Below are 20414 nucleotides of genomic sequence, written 5' to 3' on the forward strand. Positions count from 1 at the left end.
CGGGACTTCAGACAGGAATGTTTCGATCCCGGCAACGTGAGCATGTGCTGACCTGCTGCTGTTTCCAAATTGTTTTTAAGTAAGTCTCTCTTTAAAGAGAACAGCCAAGTTAAGACAGCAACAGAGCCACAAGCACATCTCTCAAATAGAAAACCCAGAAGCTACGGAATCTCCCAGTCTCTCTAATATCATTAAGAGCTAGGATAAAACCTTGACCCACTCAGTCTCTCTTAGAAACTCCCCCACAACTAAATCACAGCGAAAGTCATGATCAAGTAGTCGAACCATCGCCAAAGGCAGCATGGGTTACACCACCAAGCTGTTGTACACCATTTAAAACCGTGGCCAGATCCCACAATTTACACTCAGATGAGGGAGTAGCATAGAAATAGAATGACTAGATTATATTTATATGGGGAGTAGCCAGGCTAACTCTACTTACTTCAGCCAGCTACAATTCCCCAGCCAGAACCCCATAGCAGACAGCAGAACATTGAGCTGTGTGCCCTGTGCCAGCCAGCCAGCCAGCCAGCCAGGTGCAGCTGGTGAGTGACTGAGGAAACCACAATGCATCATAAACATGTTTCAGAAATACAAGGCCCTTGGCTGTTTTCTCCTGGTTGGTGTGAGACGCACAAGCAGGATGTGTTACAGTAACACAGATGTAACTAGTTAATCACTAGCGTGCCCCATTAAAGGCATGGATACATGTGAGCAAGCAGACAAAAGGCATGTGGAAGGAGGAAGTGGGTGGTGATCCAGTCAGGAGCTGGGCGTCAACACCAGTACAGGAAATAAACAGGTCACAGAGGTATGTCTTATGACTGTATAGTTGAGACTAGTAAAGTAATGAGGAGGTGTGTGTGGGTATGTTTGGGTGGGTAGGGGAGGGGGGGTTGAGTGTGTGCGTGGTGTGTAAGCGTGTAATTACTCACGCACACATTTCTGTGTGTGTGTGTGTGTGTGTGTGTGTGTGTGTGTGTGTGTGTGTGTGTGTGTGTGTGTGTGTGTGTGTGTGTGTGTGTGTGTGTGTGTGTGTGTGTGTGTGTGTGTGTGTGTGTGTGTGTGTGTGTGTGTGTGTGTGTGTGTGCGTTTATCGGTCTGTATGCTCTTATCTGTGTGTGTGTTTATGTGTGTGTTGTTTGCTCAGAGCCCATGCCAGGCCGGCCCCCTCTGATAAGCAGGCCCGGTACACTTTGTGACTGTCTGATTGAGGTCCTCATGGGAAGGCCGGCTGAAGTGGAGGGGGGTAGTTTGCATTCCTGGCCATTTCATGAAAAAAGGGTGCAACCATAGGAGCAAGCCAAGAGGAGGGCTCAATTATGCATGGTTAAACAAAGCCCAAGGCTACCAGCCAGCAATGTCTCAGAGAACTGAACTCTCTCTGCTATGGAGCTCCTGACTTACAGAATAACATTTGTGGACTTTTAGTCAAAAAGTAAAACAAAAACAGTTTGTCAACAAATAAGTTGATACATCATTAGGTGTGTTTAGAGATCTGCAGGCACTTTAAAACTAAACTTCTCAGAGGGGTTGAAAACACTCTAAAAAGCAAACATTCCCATTCATAAGAGACCCAATAATACATCACAGAGTTTACGTTAGGAATAAACCATCGCAAGAGTCAAGATGGCCTGTTATCATCTATATACAGAGACCACTAGAATAAGAAGGGGAAGACTTGCTTCACTTCTGGATAGATTTCACCAAACTAATTTAAATGCTGAATAACAGAGAGGTATAGATTCTCTTTTTCTGTACTGTTTAAACCATTATAGATGGGCAATAATGTCTGACCAATATAAACAGACTTACAGTATATCTCTCTGGTCTGACTCAAGTACACTTTTCAAAGCAGGTCAAACGGAATCTGTAGAGAAACCTCAGGATTAGAGACACTGCCCCTCATTCTTCGACCACACAATACACCTGGAAGTATATGTATTCAATTACATGTCAATTATATGCATTTCTTCCAAAGCCAAGGGATCAGCATCCATGTACATCAGCGCATTAATGAAAGCAACCTTACTCCAAACTCTCTCTGACTTCACCCTCGTCTCCACTTGAAACTAGAGAGGACAATTGGAGTCAGGTGACAGGACAGCCCTACACACACATATACACATACACACAACATGCATAAACACATTTTTTTCAGGTTGACTGCAGATTCAACAGCCGTCTCTACAACCCACTCGTTCCATAATATCATCCGTGTTCCTGTCAAATAGAGAATAGAGCATTCTGCTGATAACTCCCAAAGACACTCTGGCAACCAACATCAATGTTGTGCTAAGAAATGAAAATACAGGACATCTGTGATGCCAGCCAATGATGCAGCTGCTGAGTAGGAGTAGAGGACAGAGGGATATATACACCTACCACAGGAGCAACAGGTGAAGCAGTTGGTATGGTACAGATTCCCCATGGCCTGACAGGCTTGGCTGGCTCCATATACACCTTTCCCACACTTGATACAGATACCTGGAGGAGGGAATAGACACAGGTTAATAGGGGGCAGCATTTTCACTTTTGGATAAATAGCGTGCCCAATTTCAACTCCCTGCTACTCATGCCAAGAATATAAGATATGCATATTATTAGTAGATTTGGATAGAAAAGACTCTGACATTTCTAAAACTGTTTGAATCATGTCTGTGAGTATAACAGAACCTATGTAGCAGGCAAAACCCCGAGGACTAACCATTCAGATTTTTTTTTTTTAGGTCACTGTCTGTTCAATGAGTTCTCATTGGGAAACTATATTTCTTAGGCACTTGTTTGCAGTTCCTACCGCTTCCACTGAATGTCACCACCACCCCTGGTTGAGGTTATTCCTTTGTGCAATGAAGAAGTACGGTCATCAAGAAACAGGGTAACATTATGTGTACTGTTTGAGAGTTGCGCAAGACTTGAAAAGTAGTGTTGGTTTGTGATCCTCCTGTATTGAAAACAGATAGACCCGTCTTCAATTTGATCGATTATTAACGTTTAAAAATACCTAAAGTTGTATTAAAAAGTAGTTTGAAATGTTTTGGCAAAGTTACAGGTAACTTTTGAAATATTTTGTAGTGACGTTGCGCAAATTGGAAACAGTTTTTTTTCTGGATTAAATGTGCCAAATAAATGGACATTTTGGTTATATATCGACGGAATTAATCGAACAAAAGGACAATTTGTGATGTTTGTGGGACATATTGGAGTGCCAACAAAAGAAACTCGTCAAAGGTAAGGCATGATTTATATTTTATTTCTGCGTTTTGTGTTGCGCCTGTAGGGTTGAAATATGCTACTCCCTCTTTGTTTACTGTTGTGCTATCATCAGATAATAGCTTCTTATGCTTTTGCCGAAAAGCCTTTTTGAAATCTGACATGTTGGCTTGATTCAAAACAAGTGTAGCTTTAATTTGGTATCATACATGCGTAATTTAACGAAAGTTTGAATTTTATAGCATTTTTTATTTTTTATTTGGCGCTCTGCATTTTTCCTGGCAATTGGCCAGGTGAGACATTTGCGTCCTGCCTATCCCAGAGAGGTTTAACATCTGTTGACATAATCATCATGATTTTACATTGACATTTTAGTCATTAGGCAGAGCGACTTACAGGACCAATTAAGGTTAAATGCCTTGCTCAAGGACATATTGACAGATGTTTCACCCAGTCGGCACGGGGATTCGAACCAGCAACTTTTCGGTTACTGGCCCAACACAGTTAACCGCTAGGCTAACTGCCAACCATTATCAGCAACATATTCATCATGAATCCTACTTTCATACAGCAGTAAAGTACACGTTGTTGTAACTGCTTTAGCTAGTAACTTCCATGTTCCATCAATGATCTATAAAGGGTGTATATACAGTACTTGGACCAAACTGTCTCTGTGAGGTTCATTGATCTATGTTGTATCTAAATGAAAAATACATTAACCAGGGGTGTTAGGGGTTGGCAGGAAGCATTCTCTTAATGTGGCACAATGACAAAGTGACTCAGCAAAGGTTAGTGGGCTATGTTAGTGGGCAACGGACGCAGATAGTATAATTACTTGCTGCAGACGACCACTGACCTGCAAACACTAGACAATGTAGAGGAAAAAAGGTGAATTACCCACAGGTGTGGACTAGACACTATCATCTACGTGGTTCTTTTTAGGTTAATAGTAAACCCTTACTAAGGAAGGCACCCAGCCGGTGACAACTATTTGGACATAGCATTGGACTAATGATTCCCCTGCTTTCCTCTCACGTACAAGATGGCCTCTGCCGGGGTCACATTCCACAGTGAGCGCAGGGTCAAAGCCTGGGTGGGGTGAGTCCAGGGTCACCACGCCTACAGGACACAACATCTCTACAGGGGGCTGACTTCCCCCCCACCACCACCTTCCTCCCATGATGACAGTAATGAAGAAAGAGTGTCATCATCTAGTCCTCTCTCTACCAATTTATTCTGACAGTATTTCAAGGCAACGATACTTTCTAGAGCCAGGCCAATTTAAAATATGTGCTGGACTTACACTGCTATAGAAGCAGGTTGTCTCTTTTTGACAGATCTTAACCCCTTAGACTGGTGGGAATTGGCCTATATGGACAGGGCTAAATCTGTTCTTATAGAAAAAAAGATGAAAACGCATAATCATGGTAGCAATTAAAAGGGAACAGTTGGGAACAGTCTACTGAAGTTGAAGCTGTGTGTGAATAATGCAAAAAATATGTGCTTTCAATACAATAGGTAGGCTAACGCATACCACGCAGAAAGAGGACTGTATCAAAATAATCTGTGAGACAACAAAAATATTTTCATCCCAAAGGCGTCTATCTGACCGCCTGCTCCCGCCTGCAGCGTGAAAAATGCTGGCCGCGCCGCCCTGATCTCTGTGGGGACCCGCAGATCCCACATGCATCCTGCGGGAATGCAGCCCTCTAGTGCGGTCAGTACACAACATGCTCATCATGTCTTAGCAGGGTATCAGATGGTGAAAGACCAGTCTATGGAGCTCAGGTGAATTTTGCAGTAGATTCAGTGAATGACACAAAGTTCCATCTTGAATTGATGGGTAGACCTACAGTAGCTACAGGACAGCGGTTTAAAGCTACAGTCTGGGATCTGGGAATAATTGTCACGCCCTGACCTTAGAGATCCTTTTAATTCTCTATTTGGTTAGGTCAGGGTGTGACTAGGGTGGACAATCTATGTTTTCTATTTCTTTGTTGGCCAGGTATGGTTCCCAATCCGAGGCACTTGTCTATTGTTGTCTCTGATTGGGGATCATATTTAGGCAGCCTTTTCCCACCTGTTGTTTGTGGGATCTTGATTTTGGGTAGCTGCCTGTGAGCAGCCCAGAACGTCACGTTTGCTTCTGTATTGTTTTTGGTGAGTTGCATATTTATTAAACATTTGGAACTCTAAGTACGCTGCGCCTTGGTACATTCATTCAGACGATCGTGACAATAATGGTTATTTAAATTATTGAACCATTGACTTTATTCTTGGATAATATAATGAATAAATATACACCAAGGTAATTCTTTCTCATGCCTCATTTTAGGAGGATTAGATGGTGACAGGGGTCTCAGCAGGGTCAGGCAGACAGGGAAGACCAGTCTGGGACAGAGGTGAGGTGAATTCTTGCAGATACAACACTTTATTCATGAGTGGTGCTCAAGTTCAGAATGGTTGTCAGTTAAAACCCATACAGAGACCCTGAGCTCTGACGTCATGTATAGCATATTACTGTACAGCCACTCCGTTACAATTCAGGTGCTTATCAGTGTCCAAGTCTACCATTTTCAATCCGTATACGGGTACGAGTCTAAAGGGCTACCTGTGTTAGGGTCAATTTTGTATTGAGTTGCGAATTGCTCTTAATTCCAATTCAATTCTTGAATTGGAATTAGCCACACCCCAAATAAATGAGACTTTCATGTTCACGTCTCAGTTGAGTTGCGTTGAATGGCTTTGAATTCAAATCAAATTCTATTCAAATTCTGCTTCCTGTGGGGTGTGGTCAATTCAAATTCATTGTTTGAATTTAATTAAATTCCGAATTGACCCCATCCCTGCTTTTTACATCTATGACATCAGAGTGCGAATTATACTGTGACATCCTTGGGAGCCTTGTGCACGCAACATTTTTTTTTGGCCTAACAGTAAAGACAAAAATGCATTACATTTTAATGTGGCATGAACACACCCAGTAATGATGTTTAAATCTGATTTTCAAACAAATCACTTCAAAAAGTAGACTAACTGTGGCAGCGGAGTATCGTTCACTGTAAAATAATTCCAGCATCCAAACAGTGCACTGTGCACAGGTTATTTTCATGAAAGGAAAGAGACATCTGTTAAAAACACCATAGTGACATTCAGCAATTGTCATTAGGCCTACTACAGTGGTGTGTATTCATGGATGCCAATGAAAGATATACTTCACCCAAAAATGTGAACAATAAAAAACGAAAAATCATATGAAATAATGTTTCAATAAAGTTTCATCATTTTTCAATGCGCAAGTGGTTGAATCTAACTCACCGGAGAAAGCATCCGAGCGAGCGAAACTGAGGCCCTCCGTCTCAGTATATGATGCTGTCTGGCCAAAAAGAGTATGACAGGCGCTGTTTTGCTCGCTTGGATGCTTTCTCCGGTGAGATGGATGCATCTTGCTGTTGGCGAGCATCTCGTCAAATTATAAATATTTAACGACCCTCCCAAAGGTGAACTTTTGTTGCCTTTAGAGGAGCTCATGTTTCATTCATCCTTCGTAATTCGCACTCTGTATAAAATTGTAAAAAATGAAGGACTACGGTACCTCAATGCTATCCAAATGTTAGGCCTACATGTTTTCCTTTCAACAAGAGTCATTCAACTGGACCAAAGTCAAATATTGGCATTTCCTATTGCAACTTAAACTCGTGACGCTGTTCCTGCACTCAGAAAAGATAAGAGGAAAAATTAGGGCTATTCTCTCTGATAAGAATAAATAGCCAAACTATGAATCATCTTAATCACAACAGCTTGGCCAAAATAAATATATAGAACGGCCATGCGCAAGAAAATAAAATATTACTGTCCAGATTTGGTAGATCCCATATTACCTCTATATTCCCTTTAATGAGAGAGGCAGAAGACTGCAAAGTGTAGTTATGTAAAAACCTAAAAGTGAACATGAAAAAGATACCAGTGGGGTCGAAATATTGTCTGTTTTGTGTGTCTCAATAAACTACTGTGGGAGTTGAAGACTTTTTAAAATGTGTATCTGTCCAGCACCTGAACTAGTTAGATTTACTAAAAGTGAACAAGATATCAGATTGGAGTGTTCCATGGTGTTTCTGAAGATTCCAGATCTTGAACCACAAGCACTCTGACAATGTTAACATTCACACTGTATTCGGATAATAGCTCATATCCTGGTGAAGGTCTTATTTTGCTTATATTTATTAATCTCTTGTTTGTTGTTCTTTTGTTCTTATTTGTGTATTAGTATTTACTGTTTATTGCACTGCTGGAGCTAGGAACAAAAACATTTTGCTGCACCAGATTTAACATCTGCAATCTGTGTATGAGACAAATAAACTTTGATTTGATTTATTCAGGACAAGCTGTTTACATGCACCTTTGATTTCCCACCCACGAGTATCCCTGTATCCATAAATAAACAGAATATTGCTAATTTAGCCAAAAGTTTGTACCCCTCATTTAGATATTTTTCTGCTTATAATTTCCGACATTAGGAAGGCTATTCGTTAGTCAACTTTGTTAGTCTATAATTATATACACGCAGCTTCTATTCTGTCATTCCTTGATGCTCTAGAACACTAAAAAAATAATTGCTCACCAGAATGATGTCATACATCGATAGAATGAACGCTTTATCAACAATCTAGTTGACATCGCTAGCGTTCTCTTTCATTTCTGCTTCTCTCGCGGAGCAAAGACATTTATGGACCGGGGAGTTTGTTGACCAGTTTTAAGGAAATTAAAAGCTGTGAAAACAATCCTACATGATTCCGACAGTAATTAATTTCACCTTGGAAGCATATTTGTTATGGTTGAAAGTGACATTTTGTCAGCTTTTATGTCGCAGAAAGAAATTGCATGTTTCAGCTGCACAACAGGTACCTAAACGCGCATTCGTATTTTCTCAAGATTAAAGAAAACAATTATATTTCTGTTCCAGAGACAAAATGAACATTTGGTCTATCATTTCACTGCAAGAAACAAGTAATTCTGCATGAGTTAATATTATAATAGGCTACTTGTGAGGACTACAGTCAGTGTCCAGACTTCAATTACTATCCCAACTTGTCCCATCTGAACTTCAAAGCTGATACTATGTGAAACTGAGTCTGCGCAGACCGTTTAAACAACAGTAAATGGGATAAGATGTTTACATGCCACAGTATCCTGTCTAAGATCAGCATATCCCAGGCATCTTATCTGGGTTTCTTAAAACCAGGATAGGAGCTTATTTGGGTTACTGTAAACGGATATGATGTTTATATGAGTCAACTCAAAAACAGGGATATTGGTGTGCATGTAGGGCTGCAGGTAGCCTAGCGGTCACAGCATTGGGCCAGTAACCTTCAGCAAGGTTCTTAACCGTACTACTATGTGTATGTGACAATAAAACATACAGTCTCTCTCTCTCTCTCTCTCTCTCTCTCTCTCTCTCTCTCTCTCTCTCTCTCTCTCTCTCTCTCTCTCTCTCTCTCTCTCTCTCTCTCTCTCTCTCTCTCTCTCTCTCTCTCTCTCTCTCTCTCTCTTTCATGTATACAGTGGGGCAAAAAAGTATTTAGTCAGCCACCAATTGTGCAAGTTCTCCCACTTAAAAAGATGAGAGAGGCCTATAATTTTAATCATAGGTACGTACACTTCAACTATGACAGACAAAACGGGGGAAAAAAATCCAGAAAATCACATTGTAGGATTTTTAATGAATTTATTTCCAAATTATGGTGGAAAATAAGAATTTGGTCACCTACAAACAAGCAAGATTTCTGGCTCTCACAGACCTGTAATTTCTTCTTTAAGAGGCTCCTCTGTCCTCCACTCGTTACCTGTATTAATGGCACCTGTTTGAACTTGTTATCAGTATAAAATACACCTGTCCACAACCTCAAACAGTCACACTCCAAACTCCACTATGGCCAAGACCAAAGAGCTGTCAAAGGACACCAGAAACAAAATTGTAGACCTGCACCAGGCTGGGAAGACTGAATCTGCAATAGATAAGCAGCTTGGTTTGAAGAAATCAACTGTGGGAGCAATTATTAGGAAATGGAAGACATATAAAACCACTGATAATCTCCCTCGATCTGGGGTTCCACGCAAGATCTCACTCCGTGGGGTCAAAATAATCACAAGAACGGTGAGCAAAAATCCCAGAGCCACACGGGGGGACCTAGTGAATGACCTGCAGAGAGCTGGGACTAAAGTAACAAAGCCTACCATCAGTAACACACTACGCCGCCAGGGACTCAAATCCTGCAGTGCCAGACGTGTCCCCCTGCTTAAGCCAGTACATGTCCAGGCCCGTCTGAAGTTTGCTAGAGAGCATTTGGATGATCCAGAAGAAGATTGGGATAATGCCATATGGTCAGATCAAACCAAAATATAACTTTTTGGTAAAAACTCAACTCGTCGTGTTTGAAGGACAAAGAATGCTGAGTTGCATCCAAAGAACACCATACCTACTGTGAAGCATGGGGGTGGAAACATCATGCTTTGGGGCTGTTTCTCTGCAAAGGGACCAGGACGACTGATCTGTGTAAAGGAAAGAATTAATGGGGCCATGTATCGTGAGCTTTTGAGTGAAACCCTCCTTCCATCAGCAAGGGCATTGAAGATGAAACGTGGCTGGGTCTTTCAGCATGACAATGATCCCAAACACACCGCACAGGCAACGAAGGAGTGGCTTCGTAAGAAGCATTTCAAGGTCCTGGAGTGGCCTAGCCAGTCTCCAGATCTCAACCCCAAAGAAAATCTTTGGAGGGAGTTGAAAGTCCGTGTTGCCCAGCAACAGCCCCAAAACATCACTGCTCTAGATCTGCATGGAGGAATGGGCCAAAATACCAGCAACAGTGTGTGAAAACCTTGTGAATACTTACAGAAAACGTTTGTCCTCTGTCATTGCCAACAAAGGGTATATAACAAAGTATTGAGATAAACTTTTGTTATTGACCAAATTCTTATTTTCCACCATAATTTGCAAATAAATTCATTAAAAATCCAACAATGTGATTTTCTGGATGTTTTTTCTTCTCATTCATAGTTGAAGTGTACCTATGATGAAAATTACAGGCCTCTCTCATCTTTTTAAGTTGGAGAACTTGCACAATTGGTGGCTGACTAAATACTTTTTTGCCCCACTGTACATATATATATATATAATGTAAACGTGGTCATTGATTATAATCTGCATTGCCTCAGTTGACAGCAGTTAGACTCTCTTGATTACGCCAAGGCTGCTGGTCGATCTGTACTACCTCCAAACTCCAAGCCCAGCATACTACTCTAGTCTGGTCTGGTCTGCTAATGTCCCTGTATCTCACTGCTAATGGTCTTTAAATACTCCCCCACTGTTCCAGAACATCCAGGAATATTTCTGAACATGTTTTAGTTTTTCCCATAATTGGGGCATTGGCATTGAACAATTCCATGAACAGTGTGGACAAACTGTTGGCTGCCATACAATTTAAACACATGAATCTGCACTGATAATGGCAGGTCCTGAAAATGTAATGGCACCTCTATTATACCATCTGTACCACACTTGCACCTCTTCTGCTCTGCTTTGAAAAGATGGCTGTTCCTAGGTGATACAGGCTGGAGAAATGTGAAGCTAGCAGTGACAAGTCTTCACAAGGTTTACAAGGCAAAGGCTATCTGTGCTTTCTGATCTCGAAGTGTCTGAACTTTGAGTGCAAGGCCCAAGTGCTCCCAGGGAGTAGAGCTGAAATGTGTTATAGTGAGGTGGTTGATTTGGAGGGAATGTGGACTCCCACCACTTGACGATATCTCTGCTAAGCAGGTCATTATCATAACCCCCCCCCACACACACACAGTTTATTGTGCATTCTACAGACCAAGGTCTCCTCCAGCTATCTCAGTCACATTCTGCTGCATTCCAGACTCATGCACTTGCCTGAAGCCTCCTCTGTCTACTACGGTATCTGACTACGAGACAGATAGCGGTGCTGAGATGTTTACAGGGGAATATGCTGACAATGAGGTAGGATAGAGCAACATTCTTAGAGGCTTTGTTGAACTGATATCGTCTGAATACTCATAGGAGCAACTGCCCCAATCCTGTCCTCTCTCTCTGCCTTTGTTTATTTTCCACTATACTTTATTTCCACTGAAGTTTAAGGCTTTGCTTATTTCCACTGTACTTCTATAGTACAATCCTGCTGGAGCTTCAGTCAGAATTGTAAACAAAACAATGGACCATGTCCATGTGCACACCGCCAGGTGCATGTCCATGTGCACACCGCCAGGTACATGTCCATGTGCACACCGCCAGTCACATGTCCATGTGCAGACCTCCAGGTACATGTCCATGTGCACACCGCCAGGTACATGTCCATGTGCACACCGCCAGGTACATGTCCATGTGCACACCGCCAGTCACATGTCCATGTGCAGACCTCCAGGTACATGTCCATGTGCAGATCTCCAGGTACATGTCCATGTGCACACCGCCAGGTACAAGAAAAACTGAACAGAATAGGGAACTTGCAACAAGCTAAGGAAAAGTTCATGGTATTTTGAGCCAAGTTGACTTGAGATGATTTCCCATAAATGTTGCTGTTAAGCCTAAAAGGTCCTCTAAAACAGATGTGGACAGTGTTTACATGACTGAAGGGACTAGGGAGTGGGTTAGGGAGAGAGAGGGACTGAGCAGGAAAAGTCTAATTTGTTGTTAATTTAAAGCAGATCACCAAGTGTCTGGTGCCTCCACCGTGGGTACATTATGTCCAGTGTGCTCAGGACAGGACAACACCACTGGACGCATCTGGAGAAGAAAGATCATTGCCCTTCATCGTCAAATCAAATCAAATAAAATTGTATTTGTCACATACACATGGTTAGCAGATGTTAATGCGAGTGTAGCGAAATGCTTGTGCTTCTAGTTCCGACAATGCAGTAATAACCAACAAGTAATCTAACTAACAATTCCAAAACTACTGTAGCACACTCAGTGATGCTGCCCATAACTCAGAGAGTTCCACACCTTTGGGGACCAGGGGTGTAGTACTGCCGGAGTGTGAAGGAATGGCGCTCCCTCACTTTTTTCAATTTGAAAATACACGCAGATGGTAAAACTATTTCTGGAAGATAAATTCGGATAAATTCGAAATAAATTATACTTCATTACCACAAAAATTCAATGAAAAACAATAGAATGACAAACCAAATAAATATGTATAGCAGCCTAGAGGTAGGAAAATGGTGGTTTGTTCCCTTCCTTCTCTCTGGTGGTGAGAATGATAAAGAACTATAAGCTGTGTGTGTGCACTAAAGCATCTGCCAACTCCTGGACAGTCTGTGGTGCAACGTGGCATTGGTGGATGGAGCGAGACATGATGACCCAGATGTGCTCAATTGGATTCAGGTCTGGGGAAAGGGCGGGCCAGTCCATAGCATCAATGCCTTCCTCTTGCAGGAACTGCTGATACACTCCCGCCACATGAGGTCTAGCATTGTCTTGCATTAGGAGGAACCCAGGGCCAACCGCACCAGCATATGGTCTCACAAGGGGTCTGAGGATCTCATCTCGGTACCTAATGGCAGTCAGGCTACCTCTGGCGAGCACATGGAGGGCTGTGCGGCCCCCCAAAGAAATGCCACCCCACACCATGACTGACCCACCGCCAAACCGGTCATGCTGGAGGATGTTGCAGGCAGCAGAACGTTCTCCACTGCGTCTCCAGACTCTGTCACGTCTGTCACATGTGCTCAGTGTGAACCTGCTTTCATTTGTGAAGAGCACAGGGCGCCAGTGGCGAATTTGCCAATCTTGGTGTTCTCTGGCAAATGCCAAACGTCCTGCACGGTGTTGGGCTGTAAGCACAACCCCCACCTGTGGACATAGGGCACAAAGGCGGAGGTAGCGGTCCTGCTGCTGGGTTGTTGCCCTCCTACCGCCTCCTCCACATCTCCTGATGTACTGGCCTGTCTCCTGGTAGCGCCTCCATGCTCTGGACACTATGCTGACAGACACAGCAAACCTTCTTGCCACAGCTCGCTTTGATGTGCCATCCTGGATGAGCTGCACTACCTGAGCCACTTGTGTGGGTTGTAGACTCCGTCTTATGCTACCACTAGAGTGAAAGCACCGCCAGCATTCAAAAGTGACCAAAACATCAGCCAGGAAGCATAGGAACTGAGAAGTGGTCTGTGGTCACCAACCGCATAACCACTCCTTTATTGTGGGTGTCTTGCTAATTGCCTATAATTTCCACCTGTTGTCTATTCCATTTGCACAACAGCATGTGACATTTATTGTCAATCAGTGTTGCTTCCTAAGTGGACAGTTTGATTTCACAGAAGTGTGATTGACTTGGAGTTACATTGTGTTGTTTCAGTGTTCCCTTTATTTTTTTGAGCAGTGTATTTGTTTTACATTAGTCTATAACCAAATCGCTATACCACTTAGTATTCTTCCTGAACTGGCCAAATGGAGGAGCTATCCTTCAGCACCACAAGCTGGTTTAACTACTTTAAGATCATTGTGCGCTCCTGGCATTTTCCTTTCAACACTACAAAGAGCACTCCAATTGCTTAAAATTAAATCTCATCAAGATCTTTTGCCAACACCGAATAGTCATACTCATCACTTATTACTATTATTACAAATAGAAGACTATCACTTCACACAACGATCCTCGTTTAGTAAAGTTAGAACAAAGCTGAATCCATGTCTAGCAATTTCACATAACAAAACTATATATTATAGCATAGTAATAAGCCTACAATGTTATTGTTACACCAAAAACACCTCCTCATTTCTAATGACATTTTAGGATGGTTATCGGAAGCTGAATAGTCCAAAAGAAATTGACATGTGCCAACTCAGCAGTGCACGCCACTAGGCAGGATATACCCTGTGATTGAAACAAAGGCTAATGGTTTGTTATCACAATCTACACTAATTCGCTCATAAAACAGTAGGCTAATAGTTTGTTATCACAATCTACTCTAATTGGCTCATAAAACAGTAGGCTAATAATTTGTTATCACAATCTACTCTAATTGGCTCATAAAACAGTAGGCTAATAGTTTGTTACCACAATCTACTCTAATTGGCTCATAAAACAGTAGGCTAATAGTTTGTTATCACAATCTACTCTAATTGGCTCATAAAACAGTAGGCTAATAGTTTGTTACCACAATCTACTCTAATTGGCTCATAAAACAGTAGGCTAATAGTTTGTTATCACAATCTACTCTAATTGGCTCATAAAACAGTAGGCTAATAGTTTGTTATCACAATCTACTCTAATTGGCTCATAAAACAGTAGGCTAATAGTTTGTTGTAACAATCTACTCTAATTGGCTCATAAAACAGTAGGCTAATAGTTTGCTATCACAATCTACTCTAATTGGCTCATAAAACAGTAGGCTAATAGTTTGTTATCACAATCTACTCTAATTGGCTCATAAAACAGTAGGCTAATTCAAAAAGCTCTAATACCATATTCCCAGGAAACTGAATGAAATCAAACAAATGATTGGCATGGAGATGCAGTTTGGACGTTTCAGCTGCAAAATGTGAAGAATAAACATTCATGATGGACAGTGATGATGGCCTATTTGAAATGAGGTAGCCTATGCCTATAACTTTGGTTTGAGAGCATTAAAAATATAACATTTTATTTGGACCATATGGTTAGGCAAAGGCAGATGTTGCAATTGTAGAATGTATTTTATGCATATTCTATAATGATAGGCTATTCAATTGGCTACATCTGTCGGTACAAACTTTGATTGAGTAAATAATGATGTAATTTACATTTATATTTTGGCGCTCCCTCACCTAAAAATAGCAGTACACCACTGTTGGGGACATGTGAAATACACTATTAGGCTACATAAGCAAGAATGGAACTAATAAGAAATAGTAACATTCAATTTGTTTGTGTACTTGAAATCATTGTGTTGATGTACCTGCAATGTTTGTCCCAAACCTAGATGTTAGAGAAATGGCATGAAACTGGAAATGAGGCAGAAACTGTGTCTGAAAATCTCTCACAATATTTAAGTGATTATGCTGTGTTCTGTTGTTGTTCAGGCAGGCCAGGGACAGTGTGTGTGTTCTCTCTACTCATGGTCTGTTGTTGGAATGGTAATGGCATCATTCTAAACACTTCCCATATTCATGATAGGGAGCTAAAAAAATACTCACACTTCACTAATGAGAGTGAATTTGTGATTAAGCTAATGCATCATGAACATGTATCCTTAATGTGAGCTATGTTCACGTATCAACTGACACAAGAGTTACCAATGATCCTAAAACATTTAGCTGCCTATTTGTTTTGTGTATTCATAAGTGTATTTGTCAAAAGAGCAATTGTATCTGCTCCATTTAGCTCTAAGCCATACATTGTAGCTCAGACTGCCCTCCAGAGCGGCCGCAGCGAGAGTTGAGAGTTGGGGTGACTGACACCACCACCAACATGGTAAAAGTTGACCAAACCCTTTCTGAGTCAACCATGTAGCATTACTATACCGTCATTATTATTCTGAGCAGGTGATCAGACTTGACCCCCGACCGCCATGTCTGGCCTGCGTGCCAAGATCGTGTGCCAAGTGTCTGGTGCTGCCCGACTCCCCACTGGCTGGTTAATGAAGGGCTTCGTGGGGGGGTCTGGGCGGGGGCGAGCCAGGGGCGGGGCGGCTCTGCTCTGGAGGCCTCAATGCTGGTCTGTCCCGGGCCAGCTGTTGATTCACAGCTCCTTCGCCACCACAACAAACAGAGGCCACACAGGGGCCTGCAGTGAGGCAGAGCACAGAGCAGAGCAACGCAGTGTGACAGCACAGACCTCAAAGCCCGGGCGATCAATTTCTCCACTGTCGCCATGGAAACAGAGCTGGCTCTCTCTCTCTCTCTTGGCCCAGCGTACTGTGAGGGGCTTCTGTCTGCTACATTCTACAGCTCTCACCTGCTCCTCTGTGACAAATGAACAGCCGTCTCAGCGTCACTCTGAGCCAGCTAGCGCACTGGAGGAAAACAAAATCAAACCACTGTTCTGTTCTCAGACTGCAGCCATTTGTCCATCAGCACATTCAATAGGTGAATAGATTCTCCCTTCTTTTCCTGTGGGAGGGGAGAGTTTACCCCTTCAAAAACAATGATTTCAAGTCTCAGGGAGGGAATATGTTGCAAAAAGTTTCAGCTCAGCACACTCATGGAGAAAAAAGGAACAAAAAAAATCTATCTTATGGAATGCACAGAGAGAAACGGCAGAGAGAAGTCTTCCAGAGAATGCCCACTGCAGTGTCCGACTTGCCGGGCGTTTTCACCAAACAGCAAGACCACTGAATCACTGAAGGGTATCTACTCGCTCCCTGGGACAGAACAGAAGGTTCTATTCAGCCCCACTCAGCGCTGTGTAAACGTTAGCTCTGCCAAAACAGAAATGTGTATTTCCCTGCAAAAGCCACTCTTATCTGCCACAGAGGGAGTCGTTGTTGGCATTATAGAATACATGTTAGTTGTTAAGGTTGCAACCAGCCACTAGATGAGATGACAACAAAGCTCAGTGAAGCTAGGCTGAAGTCGTGTATAACGGCCCCTTTTAACTACAGTATGACGATTAAACAGACAAACGTTACAAGCTCCACAACTACACTGGAATAGTAAACAATGGATTTACTTAGCACTACAAAATAGCTGCTTTGTAGTAACATGAGTAACAACAATTAATAACACCTGACTTGTTACACATAAGAAAATCCCTGTTATGTCAATAGGTAATGTAGTTAGGCTGTTATTACTATGTTCTTACGCTATTGTTATTACACTTGCTGTGCAAGGTACAGAGATGGAGATCAGGACTGTGATTTTATAATGAAAAGGATCCCCAGTAACTCTCTGGACAGAATCCCCCCACCCCCCACCTCACCTCACAAAACACCCAAGGACTTGAGGCAAAGGGCTACCTCAGGCGTCACCAGCCAGTTCTGACTGATCAGTGGCAGGGCTGCTGTGGCCAGGCCACAACACCGTTTGACCAATCAGCCGGCTCCATGGACAAAATGGGCCTGATCACTCAGTTAATGCTCCAGTTAGCCTAACGCCGCCTCAGCCTCCCACGATACCAAACACACCAAATATTATGACAACACAAAATGTAATGTGAAGATAATATTCTTAAACTTGAAAAATGTATGTTTAGTTTTTGCACTGCGCTGCGCTCTAAGTTAAAGCCCATGCTTCAAATGAACTCAAATTATCTTCAGTGTAAACACATTATCACAGGGAAAATATGTATTAGGTAAATCAACTAGAACAGGTGATGAGATGTTTGTTTCAAGCAATAAAATTAGGTGTTATAATTGAAAATGTTTCCAAATCTCCATGGCCTGACCTGTGTTGTGCCAATGAACATGTGCTCAGCTATAATGAGGTTAGTGACCCAGCTGAAGATGAAGTAACCCAGTGAAGCCCATCAATTGACTTATCTTTCACACATGTATGGACCACAGGGCACCAGAGTTCAAGTTCATAACCATGAGGGTTATTATCAGACCACCAAACACATGGAATGTGGAGGATGTAGTCTGGCCCTTTTACATTTTTACCTGACTAATTCATTTGACTTTGTGTAAGAATAGCCTAGTTCTTATTGAGACATGTTTAGGGAGCTGTCATAAGTTTACAAGTAGTCTAAAAAAAAGATATACCAAGATCAATCAAAATATTGTTTCATTTCATTTTTTGTTTTTCTACTTTAAAGCTTTATTCTCACTTCATTGCACTCTCATAGTGTTCCTCATAATCAACAGTGTTCATAAGAGGAGTTACACTTACCAAAGTATTCTTTTTTCATGTGCATTTCTAACTCCTTCTCCAGCTCCAAGGTGAGTGCTTCCAGACTCCTTTCTGCTTGGCTTGGGCCACTTTCCCGGCATGGGGTCACCTGGTAAGGTAGTTTAAACCTCTGCCCTGAGGCTGGAGTTTTCGTATGGAGCCCATAGGAAGAAGATGGTGATCCAGCGGGCACCTCTGTGTTCATCCCTGCCTGGGTTGACTGTTGTGGTGCATGCTGTGGCAGGGCCTCTGGCATCCCAGAGAGCGCTTGGAGATGGATACGACTATGAACACCGTTGGTATCGCCACAATCTTGTGTTAGTATGTCCTCCTGCAAACCAGTCCCCAGCATTGAGGACCTGGGTGAAGGCAGTTGGAGATCAGGGTACGTGCTCATAGATCCCCTGGAGCTCTGGGAACTTCTGGAACTGTGACTGGAGATACTGGACCGGGGACTAACGACGCAGTTAGCTATTGTCCCGGGTCTTGCGCACCCGTCCTGGCTGCAGATGCTTGACCGGGGACTGGCCACCGGCATGCCATGCAAAACTGCACCCTCCAGATCATGGTTCTCCACAAGCATGTAACGCGAATCTGAATAGCTAGAGCGTGGACTGGTGGTACAAGAATACTGGCTCGCTGTGCTGGACCTGGGGCTGATGTGCCTTTGGTCGTAGCCCATACTGATGCCGCTGGTGCGGTTACTGCTGGGTTTACTGCAGCAGTCATAGCTGTTCAGACTGGCCCTTGGGCTGGAATGTTTACTTGTGTCGCTGGCTGTACTTGCATAGCTAGACCGGGGGCTGAGGGCACTGCTCCCTTCACAGTGTACCAGACTGGACCTGGGACTAGTGTACTTGTCTTGCCCGGGTACCACCAGACTCGTGCGCGGGCTACTGATGCTCGACCTCGGGCTTGCATGTTTGCTTTGCTCCTGGGAGGAGAGGGAGGATACGAAACTGGACCGCGGGCTGGTTGCATTGTATCTGCCGTCGTGGTTGGTGGTAACACATATACTGTTGCATCTGTTGCCAGGTGAAGGTACTGGCTTGTTCAAAACCACTCCATCGTACGCGCTACCAGTGCTGTACCTATGCCCCAGCACCTCCAAGGAGTACCTCCTGTGTCGCTCGGACGCGCCGCTATAACACGGCAAAGCAATTTCGGATTTGGTGCAATAGCTATCTTCATTAGGATAAACTATGTCTCTTTGAGGGGTGCAATAATCCACAAGAACGGCTCTGTTGCCATTCACGGGGCGCACGGGAGCCGCAGTGTACACTTTATTCCCAGTCATGTAATTCTCAACGGTGTGTGTCTGTTGCTGAGGCACAGAGTTGCCATTCATTGTCGTACTTTTCTGCTCGGGTATCGTTGGTGACGAAAAATCCAAATCGGGGTTGATAACCATGTCCCTCCTTAAACTGTACATTCCATCCTTGTATGCTTCATATAAGGAAAGGTCCTCCATTAATTTACTCGCCCGGAGTCCCAAATCTTCCTCATAGTGATCCATGGTTTGCTCCGGAGCCGACGAACAAGTTCAGAGAAAGAGCGCACTAGTCCACAAACCGACTACGGAGTGAGAGATAGCAGTAATTGCATTTCACTTGGAAATCATAACAAAACGCAGGCTCAATCCAGGCATCGTCGCCTGTTTGCTGAACAGCCAGTGTGCTTGGAAATCTCGAAGCGTTGCATGATCTTTTTCTTCGAAAACATAAACCCGTATCACAAAGTTTCAACGTCAGGATACATTTGTCAACTTCAGTTTGTGTTAAATTGAAAGATCTTTACAGTCAATGGCGCGCTGCGCGGAGGAATTTTCCCTTGTCAAGTTTTTCTCCAGTTTTCCAAAAGAGCCTCACATTTCAATTTGAGGTCGAGAAAATATTGCAATGCACCACTAACAGCCACATCTTACATATTAAAAGAGACAAGAGTGCGCCAAAACCCATTTTAAACACAATTTAGCGCAGGGGACTCGTTTTTGGAGAAGGAATGCGAGGAAGTGGACGGGGTGCACTCCGCCTCTCTGGAATGTGGTTAATGCTGGAGCGAAACAATGATTGCGACCAACTCAGCAAGGGGGTGCCTAAATTTGAAAAAAGAATACTCCCTAGAGAGTACGGCTGTATTCATCTCAGCCTTAAAAAAACTGCACAAAGGACCAGTCTCACCTGGCCCAACTTCCTTTGCCCTTTTCGGTTTCGGGACAGAAACAGCTTCACTGTTTTTAGAATGGATGGTTTCTAGAGCATGCAGGAAGGACACTTATCAAAGTTTAAGTGCTGGACACAATGTATCACAGTTTAAATGCCGAATGCAGGGAAGGCTTCTCTTCTGTCTATCAACAAAGGGCTTTTGCCACCAAGAT

At 43.0% G+C, this 20414-nt stretch overlaps 1 protein-coding gene across 1 annotated transcript in view; it reads right to left on the reverse strand.

The window, feature by feature from the left end:
- wtip (WT1 interacting protein) overlaps positions 1-20192 on the reverse strand; it is a 43280-nt gene extending 23088 nt beyond the window's left edge. The window contains 2 exon segments of the mRNA XM_052484564.1: positions 2386-2487; positions 18038-20192. Of these exon segments, the coding sequence (XP_052340524.1) occupies positions 2386-2487; positions 18038-19553 (1618 nt within the window). The 5' untranslated portion in view covers positions 19554-20192.
- Positions 20193-20414: the final 222 nt, after the last annotated feature.

This window comes from Oncorhynchus keta, chromosome 2, assembly GCF_023373465.1.
Source record: "Oncorhynchus keta strain PuntledgeMale-10-30-2019 chromosome 2, Oket_V2, whole genome shotgun sequence".
Classification (NCBI taxonomy): Eukaryota; Metazoa; Chordata; class Actinopteri; order Salmoniformes; family Salmonidae; genus Oncorhynchus; species Oncorhynchus keta.